General features: G+C 34.6%; 2 protein-coding genes across 2 annotated transcripts; one reads left to right on the top strand and one right to left on the bottom strand.

Annotated features, from left to right (window-relative positions):
• The first annotated feature begins 1,298 nt into the window (after window positions 1–1,298).
• Window positions 1,299–8,927, top strand: LOC130825639 (uncharacterized). Its single transcript, XM_057690963.1, has 3 exons — window positions 1,299–2,106; window positions 5,075–6,069; window positions 7,294–8,927. The coding sequence occupies exons 1-3, from the start codon at window positions 1,907–1,909 to the stop codon at window positions 8,490–8,492; spliced, it is 2,394 nt and encodes a 797-aa protein (XP_057546946.1). The 5' UTR covers window positions 1,299–1,906; the 3' UTR covers window positions 8,493–8,927.
• A 1,186-nt stretch (window positions 8,928–10,113) lies between these two features.
• On the bottom strand, window positions 10,114–21,430 carry LOC130825638 (altered inheritance rate of mitochondria protein 25). Its single transcript, XM_057690962.1, has 12 exons — window positions 21,268–21,430; window positions 20,662–21,114; window positions 16,234–16,320; window positions 15,847–15,888; window positions 15,694–15,738; window positions 14,161–14,226; window positions 14,010–14,066; window positions 13,610–13,671; window positions 13,404–13,524; window positions 12,289–12,366; window positions 12,068–12,180; window positions 10,114–10,696 (listed from the first exon to the last, which is right to left on the bottom strand). Exons 2-12 carry the CDS (start codon window positions 21,085–21,087, stop codon window positions 10,663–10,665), a joined length of 1,131 nt encoding a protein of 376 aa, XP_057546945.1. The 5' UTR covers window positions 21,088–21,114; window positions 21,268–21,430; the 3' UTR covers window positions 10,114–10,662.
• Between the last annotated feature and the right edge of the window lie 824 nt (window positions 21,431–22,254).

The following is a 22,254-nucleotide window of genomic DNA, read 5'->3' as shown; positions in this document are numbered from 1 at the left end:
TAAATATATATATATATATATATATATATATATATATATATATATATATATATATATATATATATATATATATATATATATATATATATATATATATATATATATATATATATATATATATATATATATATAGAGTGTATATTAGTGATGAACTCATGGTGATTATTTGGTGATTGTAATTGTGTATATTAGAAATGAATATTATGCATTGGATTATTAATAAAACGAAAAAAACCAAAAAAAAAACTACCTATATGCTGCGGTTCTATGGGAACCGCAACATATAATGTGGTTTTTTGAATCTAAAAAAACAACACTATATGTTGCGGTTCCCATGAAACCGCAGTATATAATATATTTTTGTGCTGCGGTTTTGAACTGCAGCATTTGAAAGTAGCCCATCTACTGCGATCACAAATCCTTGAGATCAAAACCGCAGCATATAGCGTTCAAAAAACCGCTGTACTTGATGTTTTTTCACTAGTAATTGAACGTTTTCAGTCCAATCCAAACCAAAAGTGCATCTTCAAAACAAATCTAAGCTACAAATTGTATTAGAAAATAAAATAGTAAATAAAAATAAAGAGCCATAGTAGCAAAAGTAGGGATGACAATGTAACTTGAATTTTTGAGTAAAAGCTTATTTTTGTTTACAAATTATGGCATGAGACGATCACTTTGTGTGACGCATTTCATACATGGCTTAAATAATTCAACTAATTCAAAATATATGTATTATGGACTTTTGTTTTGAGGTGTCTAGAGTAGCTGATTTTTAAAGATTTTTTAGTATCGCCTACTAAAGTAAAAGTGAGTTTTCATTTAAAATTCGATTCAAAATTCCCATTTGGATTTTAATAGACTCTACCGAAATATTGCGGTTTAGAAATTTTTGATCTAAGTCCAAGCCAAATCATGAAAACTCCAAACTATATTTCTTATTCAATTTGGATTGATTTGATTTGTGTTTTTTATCCGAATAACTTTCACTCCTACTTTTTTTATTGTCAATTAGAAATTTGTACTACAAGTCGTGCTGATGGGCTAGCCTACAAGCTAGGTACGCGCGCCAAGCTCTTGCTATGAAGTTACGGACTGTGCTTCTTCTCTTTTTGTCTGCGACACGACAAAATACCTAAGCTTTAGATCCCATGTCGAATCAAACCATACCTCAAATTTATCGTATAGTGTCATATCATGTATGAGGAGCACTTACCAACCTATCTCATATGATATCACAATGATAAACCACTAATCCAACATTACATTTTATTGAAAGTATATCAAGCTTTTCTATGCTTATGTTAACATCTCTCATTCTCATGGCATTTTTTTGGAAAAAGATTCGAAGTTAACTCAAGAAGCGCACGTGTAAAAACGGCCGAGTTCAGCTGAGTTAAACTCAGAACCGAGTGAGAAAGTCTTTCTTCCATTCTCACCTTCATTCATCACCAACAAAACCTTCAACAGGAGAGAGAAACACAACAATACCAACACACAGAAGAGAGAGAAACCGAAAATCGTTATAAAACCTAATTTCCCCAAAGTTTTCCGATCACATAATCTCCAATTTGAAATCGATTTCTTTCATCAACAAACCCTAGAAACCAAATACATAAAGAAATCATTTTCCATTTATTTGGAATGATTTTTCCCCATTTTGAATGGAAACCCTAATTATTATCTTTCTTCAACATCAATGGCGTTTTCTCCTATTCCTCTCCTTACTTTCCGCTTCTCTCTCTTTTTCGCTGCCGGTTGATCATCCTTTGATCACCTAGTTTGTTTGTTTTTTCAATTAAACCTTCGTAACAAAATACAGAAATCCGCCATCATTTATTTTGATTTTTTTGTTAGCTGTAAAGTTCAATTAGTATTCCGTGTTTTCTTTTTTACAATTGTCTGTATGATTGAGAGAGAAATGGTAAGTTCAGAGAATGGAGGGGTAAGAGAAAGCGGTGCGGGTTCAATTGTTTGGGTGCGTCGACGAAACGGGTCGTGGTGGCCCGGTAAAATATTGGGTCCGGATGAGCTCTCTGCATCTCATCTCATGTCTCCTCGATCTGGTACCCCTGTTAAGCTTTTGGGTAGAGAAGATGCTAGTGTGTAAGTTTTTTTATTTTTATTTTTGCTGTTGTGGTAATTCTTTTTCTGTTTTTTGTTATTTTATGTGAATTTTTGTTGAATGTTGGAATGAATGAATGAAATATGTGGTTTCTTTGGTTGTGTGGTACGTTTTGGCTTGATTTTTTCAATGTTGGTTATGAACTGAGATAATGTAGTTACAGCCCGTTTGGTACTAAATGCTGTTACGACAATGATTTGTAGTGTAAATTTCATAAAATGTACCTTAGCAATTCCCATGGTAATGAAACTGATTATTTAATTTTTTTTTTCACAATTTTTCATCACCAACTAATACCACCTCTAAACTGCAATTCATTGACATAAATTTTGTGAAAATTTTGTGAAGAAATTGGGATGATTGAAGTAGAATAATTTGTTTTATCACCTAAATTACACTAACTTTTTGTTATTATTCTCATAATTTAACATTGGACCATTAGTGTATGTTATAATAGATTGAGGTAGTTGCACTGAATAGCGGTGATTGGTTCATTCCTTTTGGACAATAACACCTGGAAAAGGGTAAATCTATTATTGGTTGGTGTTTAGGAACCACATCCCTACCAAAACAGGTGAACCTATTTTTAGTTTGAGTTGCGTTCCTACAAGCACACCCGCTAAAAGAAGGCAACAGAACAATATTTCATATTGTCATGTCGTTTGTGATTGTATGGTTTTCATTGAATGTATGTGGTTACATTTACTCATCGGTATTGAATTTTTTTGAAAGATGAATGAAAATGTTATTTTAAAAGAAAAAAGCTCAATCCCTAGTAATTATTGTCATTGTGGTGGTACATTCAATTATATTAATAATTGACATTGAATTTTTTCCCTTACTTTTTTTGAAAGTCTAAAACGTTTTTCTGTTTTCGATGTGTAGTATTTTTTCAGGAAGTTGGGACATATTTGTGTTAGAAGCACAATTTCCTTACCTTTGATGATTGCTGATTGGTGTGATACTTTGATGAGAGAGAGAGAGAGGGGGGAGGGTTGGCTATATGGATGGAGTTGGGGCATTTGTTGATTATAAGATATTTGAAGTTCAGAAGAGCTAGCAGATGAGTGGCGGCTTTTTAGTTGTAATAGCGATAACTTATAGTGTGGGACTGTTGATAATAGATTGCATTTAGTCATAGTTGCATTCACAAAATATGTAGGTTTGGCAGTTGCCTATGATGTCTAGTTAAGAAATTCGTAGGAAGCATGAAATGGGTCACGGATTTTTAAGCAAGAACTTGAGTGTCAAATCATCTCTAGGCTCTATCTGACAAGCCATAATATTTAGGTTTGCCTGGGATTCCTACAGGAGTTGAGTGGCCAGAGTTGAAAATTCTTGTAAGTTCATTGTCTATATTGAACTTGGGATTGTAGGAGACTGAGTCTGAAATAGCTCATTCTGGCCTACATACTAGTGATTGAACATTGGATTAGTAGGAAGACAATAGAAGCAGTTCTATAGGATCCATGTTCATATAGTCTTGTCTGGGAGGAAATAATGATCTTGTCTTCTGACCTTGCAGCTAGAAATTCAGTTTGTCAGATGTTTAGTATCACTGCTTTGGTCATCAAAGGATAGCAGATTGGTCGTCATTGTTGGTTTTAGATCATCACTCACATTATACTTGTTACTAGTTATATGTCACTGGTGCTCTCTGATGTTGTGCTCTCGGGTGGGCAAACACTCACAGTTCTTGTTCAATTCTTTTATAGCTTTGATTTATACTCGACTCTCCTATTTCTATGTAGCCCTATTTCACTTAAATGTTTTGAATTCATATGACCAACAAAAAGTGGATGTCTTCTTGTCATTAATGCAGGATTGCTTTTAACTTGATTAACATTTAAGTGTAGCATTAGTGGGACCAAGTATTGTCGAATTGAATTAATTCTTATGATCACTTCTTGGCATGTTTGATTAAAAGAATAGTGTTGTATGCTCCTTAAGAGCTATTCTCTCAATTTTTGGAAGAGATCATTGTAGGAAAGTAGGGTTGTTGACATTTGTATGTTAAGGCTATTGAAAGTACATATTCTTAAGGATAAAATTTAAATAAATACATAAGAGAGGGTATTCGTGTATTGGAGTTGCAGATATTGAATATAAAATGAGAGAACTTCGTCTATATTGGTTTGCTTACGTCAAAAGGAAATTGAAAAATACAACAATTATAGAAGTGTAAGATTGTAACTTAGAGGAGTTTAGAGGAGGAAGAGGTAGGACGAAAATGAGCTGTAAGAGTTAAGAATAACATGAAAAAGTGAGATCTGCTTGGGCTTATGACGACATATAGGAATGAATGGCGGAGGAGAGTATATGTAAATGATCAGTGGAATTGATTATTTTATTTATGGTATTAATTGTAGATTGGTATTTAGATAGGATCAACTCATGAAGGTATAATTTTTGTTGCCGATATCCTCTCTCGTTGGTTTATTTTGGTTCATTTAGTTGACCGTGTATGGCGAGATTAAGTGTTGGCATTCTTCTTCTTGTCTTACAATTTTTGGTTATTCTTTAAGACAAATGTAAATTGGGCCAACTCAATAGAGATGTCAACACGAGACCGTCTCATTTGAGAATTTGTGTATTCTTTATGTTTTCTTATCTTTACCTGGAGTAGTATTGCTGCTATTTGGTTTTTTACTTCACTATTGTGGGCTTAGTGGATGTGTGGTGAAAACTGATATTGTTCTGAGCTGGCAGATAGATTTGTGAATAAGTAGTTAGTGTTTTAGCTGTTTATTTTATATTTCTACTGTTTTATATTCATAGGCTTGCATCTTATCAGGAATCCAAATGATGATATTCTGTTTTTTGAACAAATATGATCTCTCTTTGTATTCTGCGTGTTCTCGTGAATGAACAGCTATGTTGAACAAGAATCAGAGTACTGCATTTCTTCGTCTTGGTTTTTCCATTGAACTTTTATGGATGTATTCTCAGGGATTGGTACAACCTTGAAAAATCAAAGAGGGTAAAGGCATTTCGATGTGGTGAGTTTGATGATTGCATTGAGAGAGCTGAAGCTTCTCTAGGTCTTCCAGCTAAAAAACGTGAAAAGTATGCACGGCGAGAAGACGCAATTCTTCATGCTCTTGAACTTGAAAAACAATTTTTTGAAAGGAAATATGGGAAGTATGTTAGAACTACCGCTGCCCAAGAAATTCCATCAGACATTGAGAGAAAGGACTTAGTTAAAACATCTGGGGTTTTAGAAAATGGTAACGGGAAATATGGAAGCCATGAGTTAAGTCAACTGGACACGCCAGTTACTGTATCGAATTTGATCGAGCGAAAAAGCATTCCCCTGCACGTACTTAATTTGGAAGGTGGAGCTCAACAGAGTTTAAATGAGCGTGGCACTGATTTAAGCCGTCAAATACAGCAATTACCTGCTTTTGGGGTTAAGGCAGTACCTACCAATAGAATCTTTCCCGCTTCTGCTGCTCCTGAAGATTCCAATAGACTTATTGTTGATGGTCATGCATATGGTGCTTCAAGAGCTGATCCTTGCTATGGAAATTCCAGTGATTCTGATTCTAGAAATTTCCTTGGCAAACGGAAGCGACCACTGGAAGAATTTGTGGAGGAGTCTCGTCCTAAAAGACATGATAGGCTTCATTCCTTTGTCAAAATCAGGCAAAATAATGCAGAATTATGTGATAGTTCTTTGCATCCTGTTTCTCATAGAAAAGGGCTTCCAATAGATGGTGTTAACCACTCTCTGTATTTTCCATCTGAGTTGCATGAGACGTTTGTCACCAAGCAAGGTGGCCAAATGCAAATGCCAGTATCTCGGCTTGAGGTGCGCACTAATTGTTCTCAGCACAGTACTTTTGCTGAAGAGACTACTTCTGGATCATCAGAAGAAACTGAATCTGATTCATCAGAGACCCATTCTCTAGAAGCACAAGTAGAGCCAGGGGCAATGCTTTCAGGTATTTAAACACTTGACCTTTACAAGAGAACTCCTGCAATGTGCTTGTTACATTTTTTCCATATTGACACCTCAATTTGATAGTGTTACTTACTGCACATGTATGATCTATATACTAAAGTATGGTAGTTATATCATATTAAATTTGCTTAGTTGTAATGGTTTTCAAATCTACCCAGCCAATACTAATCGCATTGTAAAAGTGCTAAAAAATTGCGTTTTAGACCTTTTTGAGGTCACCATGACCATTGCGAGGTAAACCACATTTTTGCACCATGGTACGCCTAAAGATTTGACTGTAGAGACTATGTGACTTAAGATGTTATTACCATAGAGATTTTTGCACCATCGTACCTAAGACTAACCACAGCTTGCAAATTCATTCGCTGCCTGTTAGTGCTCAAGATGTTATTTATATTAGGTAATCAGTGGTTTGCTGGCTCAGCAGTTCAGTATCATTTCAACAGTATTGAAATGATATTCAATATTTTGGAACATGTTTCAAACTATTTGTTTGTTCCTCTGGAAAATTCTTCTTTTGGGCTTAAACGGATGATGTGAAGCACAACTAGTTGACCTGACCTCACTTAATGGCTTTTGATCTGAAAACTTTGTGAGAACATGCTTATCAGATAGCTTTTATAAACGCAACTTATCACATAATTGTTTTGGAAAACATGCGTTGTCAGCTTTTAATAATAATTTTGTTTTTCTCTGTGTGTGTGTGGGGGGTGGGGAGGGGGGAGGTTTGGGGGATCTAAAGGTGGTCTTTGCGTGTATGTTTGGGGAAGAAAATAGCTCTTGGTAGGAAATATTCTCTAAGTTAGTCTTTTTCTTTGTATGCACTGGTTTTTGTGGCTTGAATTCTGCCAGTTTAATGAGATACTGTCAACAGGATTTTTTGCACTAGTTTTTTGCTTGGCTTATTTAGATCTCAAGTCTTTACAATATGCCAGTGATATCTAAGTACTTTAATATTTTCTTGCTTTGTTTTAGTTTTGTGCATTTCTTTTGACATTTATGAATACTTTTGTTTTTTAGATAAATTGCTGCAGGGTGAAATCAAGCATGCGAGACCATGGGGACACTTAATTTTGATTGTTATCATTCCCAACCTCAAAAGTTTGGGATTAAGGCTGTGGCATTTTTATTGTGGAATTATTCCCCCAACTTTGTGCCGTTTTAGGTTTATTATGATTCAACTTACTTTTGCTGCTTTTTTCAGATGCTGAAACGTGCATCAGACCGCAACCAAGAAAACTTGATAGATTGCAAATGCAAGTGGGCCATGGAAGTACTAGCAGTGATGATTCTGATGACATGTCGCTTGATGATAGGCCTCAGTTTTATTTTCACGGTCCTAGTCCTATGGCGGAAGTCTCTAAATGGCAGTTGAAAGGGAAAAGAAATGTTCGCAATACCAACAAGAGACCACTTGACAGATTCACTAATGGAATTCATCATGAAACAAGGGGTAGGTCAATGCCACAGAGGGCGCCAAGTCATAGCTTCAATTACTATCTTGACAACGGTTACTCCAATGATGATTTAATGGAGGACGACTTTGACCCTCAATCACAGGGATTCAGTAATAGAGGTTACTTGCCATTGCTAGCCGCAGCCAGAAGACAAAACTTTGTTGGATCAAATATGATTGATTTGGAAGATTTGACTTGGAGGAGGCCGTTCAGAGGATACTGGGAAGAGAGAGGTGCATACTTCAATCCCCTATTTGGTGGCCGAAATGGGCATGATTTGCTGATAGATGTAGACTTGAAGGTCCAAGCGAACCATCAACGCGGCGAGCATGTACCTTGGGTGTCTCTGATGAGCAGGTTAAACGGGAAGGCAATTATAGGCCACCCTATCCAAATAGAAACCCTTGAAGAAGGGTCAACAGATATTTTGGTATCGACTAGTGATGCCTTTGGTAATGTAAGATATGACAGCGATAGAAGCAAAGCTCCCCCAGCTTGGAGGACTGCCAAGAGGACAGCCAATTTTCGAGTGCCGCGTCCTCAACCATCATCTCAAATGGATGGTGATGAAGATGCTGAGAATCAGTATATTCATCAGTCTGCGAAAGTACAATCCAAAAAGTCATTTGCATCAAATTCAGTTCGCAAAGGCATTCTGATGAAAAAGAGGACCCATCCGCCACATGCAGGTAGAAAGAAGCCTTCTCGGAAAGTGAACCAATCTTTCAACCAAAAGACAAAAACTCTGTCTTCCATCGGCTTCAATCAGAAGTTTCCTGTAAAGACGAAACAGAAGGATAAAAGCTCGTTTTCAATCGATGGTATGATGAAATCCGTGGATATGCGGCCCCCAACAGTAGCCTGTATTCCTGTCAAGCTCGTCTTTAGTAGATTACTGGAGGCTGTCGGTAGGCCACCATCCACACCTGCAAAGCATGGCGTCTAAATGAACAGCAATAAGGAGAGTAATCTCGCATTAGGTATCCTGTAAATTGTAATGCGGAGATGAATAATATCTATACCATTTAATCGTCGATATCTTGCTAATTCTTTTATGATAGACAATAGCATCAATATACATCACCAGCATCTGGAGCCTAAAAGATCAGAAAAATGGGATGGAATTGATCATAACTTACTGTTATATGTATCAATGTATGTATGCTTCAGATGCATGACTGATATTAGTGATAGTCTGATAGAGAAGAAAACAATTGGGCATCTTTGTTCAGTAGGTACTTATACTTATACTTTGTAATCAGTATTTAAGGATGTAGCTCCTTTAGTTTGACATAAATGTACATTTTTATGTAATAGATTTCATGTTTTGAAGCATACATACCCACTTTTTTTTTTTTAATCAGATGACAAATTATTCTGTCTTTACTCTCTTTGTCCTTTTCAATTAATATCATGTGCTTTATGGGTGAAAATTGGTGATAGGGGAATTTGAATGGAAAATAAGATAAAATAAGTGAATGATAGATTTGAATGGTTAAGATAGAAAGTGAATAAGTTTGTGGATGTAAAGGACACTCTCAGTATCCCGCACAAGGTAGGGTCTGGATGGGGGTATTTTTTTTCCTGAAAGATGCGGACAAAATCATACATATTATGTTCAAAGAGGAAGTAAAAGAGGATGCGTGCAGTCAAGCAACTTCCAGCTGATACCTGCGCCCAGTAGAGATCGAACTCTATACCTTATGCTTAACATGCAGATTCTCTATCCATTAAGCCATAAGCGCCTGTAAAAAAGGTGTAAAATCACGAAACATAATACAATTAAAATTATTCTAATTGACAGAGACAGAAGGAGTACGTGTTAAAGACATGATTACAGATTTATAGTACTCCATTTGTTATTACTATGTCCTAAGAGTTAGCACTTAGCATAATTTTGAATTGGGGTTGTTTACGAGTATGTATTTTAACTGTATTTGATAATAATCTTAATTATGTGTTTGTATGTTTAATTTAGATGTGAAAGTCATAGCTTTAAGAATATATTCTTTTAACAATTAATTTTGATTTTTAGAGTTTAATTATTGTAGTAATCTCTATATTGTTTGTAATAAAGATTAGTATATATGTAATTTTTAGATATGAATTGTGATGGTTGCATGAGCATGTTATCATATTATACACAATTATTTATTATTTACATGATAGTTTATAAAGTATCTAATAATTAAACAATAAAAATAATTTTTTTTATTGATCTTAAATATGTTAATTATTATGTATAATACTCAATTACATTCTATAGCTCAATTAATAGCTCTACCCCTATAAACTTGCAAGTTATATTACATGTATGTCCCATAATTGAAAATGATTTTCTTAACTTTTTTTGAAATTTAAAGTTGATTTTTAATAATTTTATTGCTATATTTTTAATTTGAATTATATGACCATCAAACTCGTGTCAAATTGAAGCTCCACCAACTGTTTGTCACCACGAATTATATACAAATGAATGATAGATTGAGAATTAAAGTTCAAAATGTGTTTGTGGAGAAGCAAATACAAACCCTAATAGAAAAAAGATTCAAAATGTGATCAAACGATTGAGAATTCGTAATCGTTACTATCAAATCTAAACAATTCAGTAGATGTAGTCATACTGTTTGTCACCTCAAATGTACTCACAATTTGACAAATTTATGTTGTCCCCCCCTTTTTTTGGTTACACAGTAGATTGAGGGAAAAACTTTGTACGAATCGAACTCAAAACTTACTGAAAAAGTGATAGTTACTGTCCAACTAAGACAAGACCTCATCACCGTTCATTAGAAATTAGAGTCTTGTGTTAGTTGGAGTCGATTAGTATAAATAGTAGAGCCTTTCTCTTCTCTTATTTCTGCACAATAACATGGCAGGTAAAAGTTCCAATCTGCCTTTCTACATAACAGCCTTGAACAACAGATAATATTTTCTCCCTGCTGTTTCGGTTTACTCGTTTTAACAGCCTTACCTCAACCGCAGTTAGATTTTACCCCCCTTCGTGTATCCATTTCCAGAAGCTGGTTATACGGTATCCATAAAAATAAAATCCTGGATTTGCACTTGATTCTAAATTTTTCAGTACACGAGATGATTAGGGAACCACACTTTTTCTACTCAGTGAAGATAAGTGGAATTCCGAGAAACCTGTAGTCAAAGAAGAATGGTAAGGAAATCATATCCATGGGGGAAAAACAACGCAGCTTGCTATAAGACACCATGCTTCGCATAATGTGATTTAAGCGATGAGTGAGCAAAGATGTAAACCAAATTACATCAAAGCAATACAACATTCAATTACCCTAGTCCCCAATGCCCCTTAGTGGTTCTTGGCTGAGTGGAGTTTGCCGGTCGGATGTATGAAACTTTTTCCTTAGAATAATAAAGCAATGATTTACAATTTTGTCATATTATGCTTTTTAGAGGCTATTCAAGGTTTGTCATTTGATGAATTTGATATTATCATCCTTTCAAAACCGAACATGTGATAACCACATATAATAACAAGGCGAATAGCATAGATCAATAGGTTTAAAACGCAAATCCTCAATCATGTTCAGCTCCTTCATCCACTTTCTATGCATGTTTACATGTAGTTTTAAGGAGGGAAATGATATTTATTTCAACCATGATGGCCACAAGAAAATTGGTTTGTCTTAGATCGAGGTGTTCATTCGGGTCATCGGATTAATTTCGGATTAGATGTTTCGGGTCGGTTAAACATCCGGTCTTATGTCCATGTTGATTTTTTACATAATTGTACATCCATTTTTGAAGTCGGGTCAAATCGAGTTCGGTTACATTGTCGGGTAAATATCGAGTCTATTTTAAAAACCTCTAGTCCTAGGTTTGCAACTGTTCCAATTCCTACACATCCGATGGGTTTCGCGCCCGATTGAGTCAAGTCACATTCTAGTTAGGCCATTTCTGATTTGATGGGGTTTAGATTGACCCAATTCGTTAAGGGCTCTAAAAAATGTTTTCTTATAATTGAAATCAAAAAATTATTGAAGTTTTTATTTTTTTAATGATTTTATTCGAATAAAAAGGGATCAACATATAGCTTTTAACGCTCTAACAAGGAAATATCGACATAAAATACAAAAATTGACTCAAAAATATGTAGATATCAGTGAAAAATGATGATATAGAACTAAGCAACTTGACAAAATTGGGAAAACGGGTCAAAATGGCAAGGTTCGAGTTATGGTTGAATTTGACCAGTTTTTTTTGGTTTTTTTGGGCTGGGTTATTTCAGTTTATGAGTCAAAATTTTTGGGGTCGGCTTCGGGTCAATTTCAAGTTGGATAAAAAATTTCAAGGTGGGATGGGAGGGGGAAAACGGAGCATTTTCAAGAAATAATCATTTTGCCACAAGGAAAGTGACAACATTCCAACTCCAACTGCTTGTTATTAATAAATGCAACTTGAGATTACTATGTCTAGAGAAAAAGTCATATATGTTCAGGAACAGATATGTAATGACAAATTGACCATTAAGAAAATAAATCAGCTTACCAGCTGCTGTTACTATGTCTAGAGAAAAAGTCATTATCCAGTGACACAGCAAGAGCCACGGCAACTGCTCTCTCTGAAAGGGTCAAAGGGCGTACAATATCTAAGTCCTCAACCTGCAAAGCAGGCAGGGTAAAGAAGGGAAAATTGTAGTAAGAAAAATCGGGAACAGATGTGTACAAGTATAAGATGTCTCTTTTTCTTTCTCGTGCAATATATATTACCTCTCTAACAGGACCAGTTTTCACTACGGGATCAGAACTCCCAAATCTAATAATATATTGTCCAGCATCTGTGAATATCTACATTACATAAGAATGAAAAGGGTCATCACCAGAAAAGCAAATTGAACACTGTTATTGAACAAGCAAATAACTCATGTCTATTCATAAGTCTGAAGGATCAAGAGGTTAAATGCCAATACATGTATCAGATGGATTGCATCAAAAGGAGATATTCTAAAATCTAACAGTAGATGAACAGAAATATGCATGCAAGGGAGGAGCAACGAAGGACCAGAAAGAATGAATCAAGATAAAACATCAGACAGCAGATCAATACTTTATGCTTTCAAATTTCACATTGGACCACATTAGAGACTTGGTGAATGGTGAGTTGGTGATGGCACTTTGCCTTTATCAAAGCTAAGACATTGATAAGTCACTAAGAACTACATGCACCTGCGCCACCACAGATTCAGGTGATTGGACCAAGAAGTCACTACACCCCTGTTAAAACTAGCCTACAAAGAACTACAAAGCTAGATGACATATGTATAACGACTCACATATTATGTTTGCTGGGAGTTTGGGTGAGGAGAGGTATCTTATGCATTGAGCAATATTGTCATTCAAATCTAGACAAAGTCACGACTCTGCTTAGTGATCAAAACTTAGCACAAAGAGCATAAGATTCGAAAAACAAGTAAACTAAAATTCCCTGCTTTTTTGAGGAATCTTCGATAAAAAAATGTCTAGGTCTAAACCTCAAGTTCTCATATTGTTGTTGCTACTTATTTTTGATGCCAAATATCAGAAGTTACATACAAGTTTATTGGATGAACAGTGATGCCTAATCATTAAGTCTTTTGATTCAACGACTTAGGCATACATGAATTACTCCATACATTCCTCGAATAGACCACATTCATAAATAGCAAGGCCAATTACCATTGAGGACAATTTTGAGGATTCAAAAGAAAGACTAAATTAATATTTGGAATACTAGAACTGTAAAGTTTTCATATATTATGGTATCTTTGACTCAATTCCTTGAAAATGCCCCTTCAATCAGATGTGGCCCATCAGCAAGAGGAAAGGTACCAGATAATAGTACAAACCTCCAAACCAAACCCTCTCCAATCACGATCTATTTGAGCAAGCACATTTCCATCAATGTCCTTCAAAGTAAATGTCCAGTTCCATAAACCAGGATTTTCAACCACAGCAAATTGCCTATTCCTACATTGTAAAGTCGTACAAAAGTCATACTTATGGATAACAATCAAAGCTACAAAAGTAAGAACGGGAAGGCAAGGCAAGTTACCCCAAATATAGATCATAGATCCTCCTCCAAAGATGCCAGCGTTGATGCACCACACCAATCTCCTGTTTACACATTTATCTCATAGTTGTCATCTTAATAAATTTGTAAAAATCACTAGTGTTTGCATGATGGTTTTAAGGGAAAGGAGACTCCGCATTAGAAAGGGGCCTAAACATGGGCTTTTCAAATATATAATGGTGAATATTATTAAAAGTTTCAACACTATGTATTTGTGGGGAAACAAAAGACTGAAATAAGCACAATATTGAAAACTTTACAAAAAGATATCTTCATAAATGCATGATGGTCCTTAAAAGTGTAATGATATATTTGTATGCATAATACTTCATGCAGATTAAGAACTTCAGATGAAGGTAGTTCTAAAGAGGATATTGCATACCTTCCCATTAATTTCGGCATAAATTGAGCTAGTAATCCACCAGAAGGGGCGACGAATCTAGATTTTTCATTAAACAAGTCCCACAATTTAACAAAATTTAATTGTAAAATTTACACATGCAACCAAATTAGATGATTAGTTAGTATTCTACCGTGAATAGCTCATTACCCAAAGCATCAGTTATGCGTGCAACGAAGGGACGCCTCAAACGAAGAAACTGCAAAATTGCAAAACCACAATCAATTTATTGTTGGTTTATAAAGGAGGGCAATTCATACTTATTTGGACTTGAACTATAAAGGAGTATGTTAAATAGTCTTATTTAAACATGTAATTTATGTGAGGTTACATATAATGTTTGCTACAAAGAGTTAATCAATAACGATTTTTGTTATCACTAACAAGGGTAAGATGGTGTACGTCTGAACCACGAATATCGCTCAAATGAGAGCCTAGGTGGGAGCCACTTAAATACCTAATGGCATTGAGGTAATGGAATGTTGTGGTAAAGGCAATATCATTAGCTCCAAAACTGCACATCATTCAATGTAAGATAAATGATACAGACAGACTAATCTTCCACCCAAATTCTCTCCCCTGATTCACAATGTTGAAAACAAACAATCGAAAGGCCAACCTTATTGCCTAACGTTAAAAAGTTTACACGTATCCTCATTAAAACATAGGGTAACGGACTAACAGTACCTCGCATTGTCAAGACTTATTTAGCGGTCATTGTAATGTGAATTGTTAACTTAAAAAATACCCAATCATCATAGTTATTCAAGTTTATCAGAACATGTATTTGAATCAAAGCTTATAATAGACCATTAACTCTGTTAGATCCTAATATACACATTCAAAAAAAAATATTATTATAGACCTCTTAGAGCCTTTGTTTTTATTTTAATTCCAATCTAAAAGTTAAATCATGTTCAAGTGGGATCTTATTTAATTCGTCTCAATGTAAATTTATTAATATCAACTTTCTATAATTTTTGACCAAGCACAATTAGAGATATTTAGAGCTGAAATAGTGCATCAGCAAGTGTGCAATGGAACATTTGATTAGATTTGGAGGAAGTAATGGCTAATATGTTAGAGCGGCCATTATTTAACGTAAAACCCCATTTCCATTCCAATAATTTCCGAAAAAAAAAACATAAATATATGTTTATGTTGAAAATTGGCATGACTTCTTGCTAATGTCGTTATTTTAACATTGCCCATTAGTAATCTCGATTGTCTGCTAACGCCTAACAAAATGACAAGGGTTCTATTTGCCATCATTTGTAGAAACAATCTAAGCTTATGACTTAAGAGCATATGTTCTTAGCATAAAATTTCAAAAATCTCCAAAGTAAATATTGTGTGGGTACGCCTTGCCTATAGGAATACGCCATTTTCCTCATGTGTGAGTACGACATGCGTCTAGAACTACCCCAACCCAAGAGCGCTTTTAAGAATTAAAGTAAAAAAAATTTGGTTCCTTTTATAGATGAAAAAAGTCCATTACAAAAACAAATATGGTGATATTTGATTTTCAACAATCAAGGCATCTTGAAAAGATAAAGTTGAGAAGTTGTATGCAAAGGATCCCTCACATATTAGAATATACTAATAAATCAAAGACAAAAACTCTGTCATATTATTCATAATATTTAGATAAAGATGAGTTTGTCACCTGTCTTAAGAGCACATTACTTTGTTCACGGATAAAACCTACAGGCTAGATGAAACACAAAGTATATTTCAGTTAGAGTTCTACAATGACTATCTTCTTCCTCCGAACTGAATCAAGAATCAACATAATTTCGAAAATCACACATGAACTTACTGAATGAGGGTAGCATACATCCACTATTGCATATCGGTTTTCCTGTTGAAGATATACAGTAACACAATCAGAAGATAATAATAGTACTTGTTATAGGCACTTTCATAATGCATACGTCAAGCATTTTATTTCTAGGTAATCAATTAATAAAATTGTTGAAGCTTAAGCATTTTGACCACAAAGTCAAATGTAGCCTATAAAAGTGGGAGAGGTGGAATATGTATTTCAATACACAATTGAACTTGTACAACTAAATCTATCTATATCCTAAGTGACCCAAACACAAAGGGCCTTGTGTTATTATTGCTCAACTAAATGTTTTAGGCATTCAACATCTATATTTCTCCTTATCACATACAAAAGACTAGTAAAAATTTATTAAATTACCTGCTCAAAGTCAAACACCAGGTTTAACCATTCTATATTTCGGGTGATTAACAAGTTTGATCTAGCAAGAAGAGGAGCAACTTGAAGCTGTAAATTTAATATTAAGCATTATATATAGTTAGTTTAAATAAAAAAAAGTTAATGACATGTTTGATAAATGGTAAAAGATACAAGTCCAAACACACAGAAAAGGACATGCAAGCATAATACTGTTCAAAAATGGTAGAACAATACAATTAAAGAAAACTCATGCATATAGGTACTATGAGTAACAATTGCCATGCATAGACACCAACTGGTGTCATCTTTAACATTCAAAAGATAGGTGAATAACCCTTAGAGCTCACAAAGTTCCTTCCCACCATTGAAATCTGTTAAAAATCAAATTTAAGAAGCCTTCTAGGGCTCAAAAAAATTCTGAGCTTGAGCCATTTATAGATAAGGTGGTTACATATGCAAATGCTATATGATTACAAAATGATGATGTGTAAATGATCTCAATCCTTGATCCAGAGATAATTAAATATATAGGATACATAGCTGACAATGATGATGCCTATTTAAAATTTAAATAGCCTCCAAAATCAACACATATTGATGATGAGAAAAGCTATCAACCATTTACTTAGATACACACAATGCATGATATGTACACAAACCTAAACAAGCTTGTCAACAATAAAAACTTCTAGAAAGGTTTCTTGTTGGAAGTGAAATTTTTGGGGGAGAAGAGCTTAATGAAGTTGGCTAGTCTTTTGGGACAATTCATCAAGGATGAACAAATGACTCTTTTTCTTGGATCATGCATTCCTCTAGAGTCTGGAGTTGAATTCTTGTGCACTTTTTTATGTAGATTTAATGACCGAAGGGAGTTGCTTTGGAAGGATTTGAGAGCCATTGCTAGAGATTGTAAAGGTTCTTGGATTGTACTTGGTGATAAATAGTGAAGCAAATCATGATGAACTTCCCCTCAAGCAATGTATGGTGGATTGTTTGGAAGATATTCCTTTACTTGGTCTAAAAAGTAGAGTGGGAACTCGGAGAATAGAATTTTCTCAAATAAACAGTTTTAGGCAATCTTCAATGGGGTACCATCAGTAGTGTTGTTGTGAGTATTTCTAGATCTGATCAATCTTCAACTCTTATTCAATTTTGTAGTCCTACTCAACGTACAAAACCTTTTAGATTTTTCAAATTTTAATGTGATAAGAAGGAATTTAATCAGGTTGTCTCTCAGGCTTAGAGGAAGGATGTCAGTGGATGCAAGTCTTATTGGGTTACTCAGAAGGTTAGCTTTTGCGAAACAAGAGCTTAAATGTCTTCATAAATCTTTTCCTTGCCTTTCAACAAGCCGTTATTAAAGGTGAAGATGCCTTCATGAAGGTTCAAGAGAGTTTGCATCAGGATCTTGGGTATCTTAATCTGGCCGAGTTGGAGAAGAACCTAGGCTCTACCCAAAGAAAGGCTAAAGAAACTTATGCTTCCATCCTCTATGAAAAGGCTAAAGTTAGGTGGATTGACTTTGGGGATGAAAAATAAAAAAAAATTCTTTCAGAACTTGAAATCTATATACAATAGGAATAGAATAAACATTGTGCACATTGATAGTGGTATTGTTACTGATCCAAAGGAGATTCAGGAAATTTTCCTTAAGCCTTTTGCACATTCTAGTATCTATGCAGAAGAGGAACATCTGAATCTTGAGTTCATCCAACAAAGGCATGTTAGTTACTACAATTTTTCTGATGCTAATGTCAAGGAGGGTCTGAGGTCTATTCCCCACGTAGTCCAAAAATGACGTCATATAGTATTAGATTTTCAAATTTACAATGTTGGTGTCATCTACATCGTAAAGGTGTAAGAAAATCACGTTTTAGACTACTTCGAGCGATTTCATGGTTTAAGCCGATAGTTGTAGTTCAACAACCACATCACTGTGTCATTGCATCATTGTGTCCATTACCACAATCGCGTTCATTACCGCATTTTTGCACTATGAATTCCATGATGATAAGTCTCGTGGATTGGATGGGGCTTCAGCGCATGGAAAAAAAATTGTGATCGATGATGCGTTTGCGGAAACGGTCGAGGTGTCGCAGATTACGACTATAATGAAGTAACAACGCGAATAGCGGCCGATGCAGTGTTAATTTTTGGAAAAAAAATTCACATAAGGGGTGTTTTGAACTTATAATTGCATTTATGTTGTTGAACTACTATTATTATGCAATAATACGCCCATAACTATTAATTGCATTATATGAGGTATTTTTAGTGGATACTAATTAACTTCATAGTTTTTTTGGAAGTTAATTAGCTTATTCGTCAGTTATTTTGTTTAGCGATTAAAATTATAAATAACTATAATTTAAGTGATCTACAATAATTAAAGTTAATGGGTATTAATAAAATTTCAACGGGGAGACAAATAACGTTGCAACGGTGAAATATCGTTATAACAGTAAGATAACGGTCGTTATACATTATGTAACGGTTAATGCGGCGTCTTGACCATGAAAACTCATGCACTATTTTAGAACGAACTTGAACTTTAATGTTGCAGCAACTCTCAAACATGTTACATAATAGGCGTTACGTGTTGAGGGAGTTTTTATTCCATGATTCACCAGGTTATATGAGGTATTATGCCACAGAACGCCAACTCGTCTTTAGCCTTCTGGAACCCGCCATCTTGATTCATCTTCTCCCATGTTTAGACTCAATTCGAGTCACCCAACATCAACACTATTTCTAGAAGTTTCATTAACTATTTGACTCTTCTTTGTGTCTTACCAGTCAACTTAGTTGTAGAATGACGATTGTATTGTTCCATTAGATGACATCAAGCTTCATGATACTAATTCCTTACGGTCTTTACATCGAATCAAGAAGAAGTATTGTGCTATCAAGAAATGTGTTGCTTGGGCTTGTGTGTGCACTCGTGCTTGATTGGTTAGGGAGAAGTAGGAAATTAGCTATTTAGGAGGATAAACCTTGCCTCCTACTTATATTGTATAGAAAATTCAGTACAAGATTAAACATACTGTAAAGAAGAGGATCTCATGAAAATGTAGAGTTTGGTAAGAGTCCTTATGGGAACTTTAGGTTGTTCTACTACCTATTTGTCTCTCTTTGTTTTGTTCTTTGGCATTTAGGGTTTGGGTTAAGGTCCAACCTAGATGGTTTGTTCCCTTCCCCTCTTAGTGTTTTAACAAGGCCGGTTGCATCACCTGCGTTGTAAGGTTTTTCAAAACAAATGAATCGATATTTCCCACGTTGCAAAGGTGTAAATAAATCGTGTTTTGAGCCGTATCAAGGGATATCTTATAATTCGACCAATATTTAGGCGTTATGATAACCACATTACTCCGGTTATAGCATCATTGTTACATTACCCCGATCGCAACCGTTACCACATTTTTACATTATGCTTCACATTTTGTTTCATATATGGGCTTTTTTCTTGGTGAGTATAAGTTTTTCAATTAGTAGCTATGTCCCTAGAGTTGTGTATTCGATTATTTTTCGAATTTGGTCGGTTATGGTTAAGCATTTTGGGTCATGATCATTTAACAAACTTGTCAGATCAGATATTGAAAGTTAAATCTGGTTCAATTAAGAATGAGCTTGACTACTCGGTTAGTAATCGGTTTAGGGTTGTACTAAAAACATGTTGTCGGCCATATTCTTTTCTTTTAAATTCATAATTTGGTTTGTATTTGGATCATATCGCTCAATGACTTTGCAAAATTTAGCATAGACTCAATTTACCCTTTTCTTTCTTGGAGAAAGTTGGCTAAGTCATGTTGGCAAACCCACCGATACCCATAGTAGCAATTAACTCCACCAAAGCATACAAAAATCAATTTAAATGGACGGAAACATAAATTTTGTAAAACCTAACACAAACTTAACGATCATTCTCTTTGTCATATCTCAATATTTAATAATTTTAAGTTACACTAAGCATTAAAATGTATCTTACTCAATATTAAATAATTCAAATTTACATTGTTGGGTCTCAATTCGGGCTTGGTGATTGAACTGTATATACAAGTGCTATGTATAATACTATGAATAATAAATCTAGTATTGAAATTATATTAAAAGTTGGGCATGCCGAATATTTTATTCCATATTCTACTCTAAAACGGTTTTCGGTTTGGTCCAATCTAAAAAATAAAAAACTGAGACTTTGATCGAAAACTCTTTTTCCAAAAAAAGAAAAGATAAATCGAACCAGACCACTTAGACCGCAAACAAGACCAATACATAAACCACAGTTTGGTCCGGTTGGATTTGCAGTTTAGACCAAACTTTGTTCAGCCCTAAGTGGCATAAAAGAATAAAAATCATATGCTTTGAATCAAGAAGCAAGAGCTCATACAAAACAACATAGATCACATCAACCTCAATTGTAAAATTTACCTCCTCAGGAGACGTCGGTGCCAAATTTCCAGTAATTGATTGACTAAGAGGAGGCTGCTTAAACACATGCCGTCCACCCCTTTCTTTCTGATAAGTCCTATACCTATGGTGTGCCATCTTCCTTCTCTCTAATGCCTTTGTCATTTCTTTATCCAACACCCAAAGTTGGGCAAGATAATCGCGGTCCAAAATCGGGTTATTTTGGACTTTGTGCCTAAACCCACGACATTGTGGCATTGTAACAACATGTTTGGGCATATAAGGTTTTCCACTAAATTCAAGCCCTCCTCCATGGAAGTGAGGCAACCCCATAACCGAACTTCTACTGAATTTTAGAATGCTAATTGTATTAGTATTACTCTTTACTACATAATCGGACGACACACTACTCCTAACAAATTGCTGCAAGTTCTTAATCCACCTCATTTTACATTAATTTCGACAATTAATTTCCTGCAAGATGAACAAAGAAATTGAAATTGAAGTGATACCAATTGAAATTCGAATATATGATACTCAAGTCTAATCATAATTAACTGCAAAAAGATTGAAAATCTTGATATTGAGATATAAATTAAATATAGAAGAAAAGGGAAATCAACCAACCTTTGAACAAATTCGAGACTGCAAATGTGGTCTTCTTTCTCTAGGCGATTGACTGATGAATGATGATCGTCGCGCAGCAGGACAAATGGAATGAAAAATTGGAACAAACCAAACCCTTTTTGTTACATTATGTACACTAGTACTACTATGTCTTTTTTTTCAAAGAAAAAAATAAACAATTGTGCCTCCTCTTTAATCCACTTAAAAAGTAACCGAAAACATAAGTTTTAATCTATAAAAATATTTTAATCCTTAAAAGTCAATTAAATTTAAAACTAATAAAATTAGTTGCAATTCGTACAACTCATTTATAATTTATAACTAAAAATCGATACTAATCAGTGAAAATTAATTTCGATCAGTAAAAAATAATACCAATGAGTTACAATCAGTAATTATTAGTTTTAAATTTTAATCAATAAAAATTAATTTCTACAAACAAAAACCGATTCAATCACTAAAAAACAATTGAACTAATAATTATATTTTATATATTTATTTGATGAATAAAGGAAAACAAAACAGATCAAACTATCATTTGTCAACCTAACACCTATGTCTTCCTTGTCCGGCCTTGTTATCCCTACCCCTTTCAACAACCCCCTCCTTGTCCAATCCATCACCGATTCACTTCAGAGCAATAATCGGTGGTGAAAACCCTTTCTCTGATAATCCCTCATTTAAAAACACTATTGTATTATTCTCACGGACTCGTAAAAATACTAATATGGTCAACGCCAAAAGAAATATTGACTATTGGCTAATCTATCTATTTTTTTCTATCTAGTAAAAGAAAAGTGGCCAACATCTCAACGACAACTTTTAAAAAGTAATTAAAGTAAGGTTTTACATTTTGACTTAAAATAAAAATACCATATACCAGATACTGTCCATTTTGACCGACTAACCATCAAGTTAAAAGAAAAAATCAACATAAAAACAATGATGTTTATTCGGGTTATTGGATGGATTTTGGATCAATCCATT

Source organism: Amaranthus tricolor, chromosome 10, assembly GCF_026212465.1.
Source record: "Amaranthus tricolor cultivar Red isolate AtriRed21 chromosome 10, ASM2621246v1, whole genome shotgun sequence".
Taxonomy (NCBI): Eukaryota; Viridiplantae; Streptophyta; class Magnoliopsida; order Caryophyllales; family Amaranthaceae; genus Amaranthus; species Amaranthus tricolor.
This window is presented reverse-complemented; position numbering and strand designations above follow the sequence as displayed.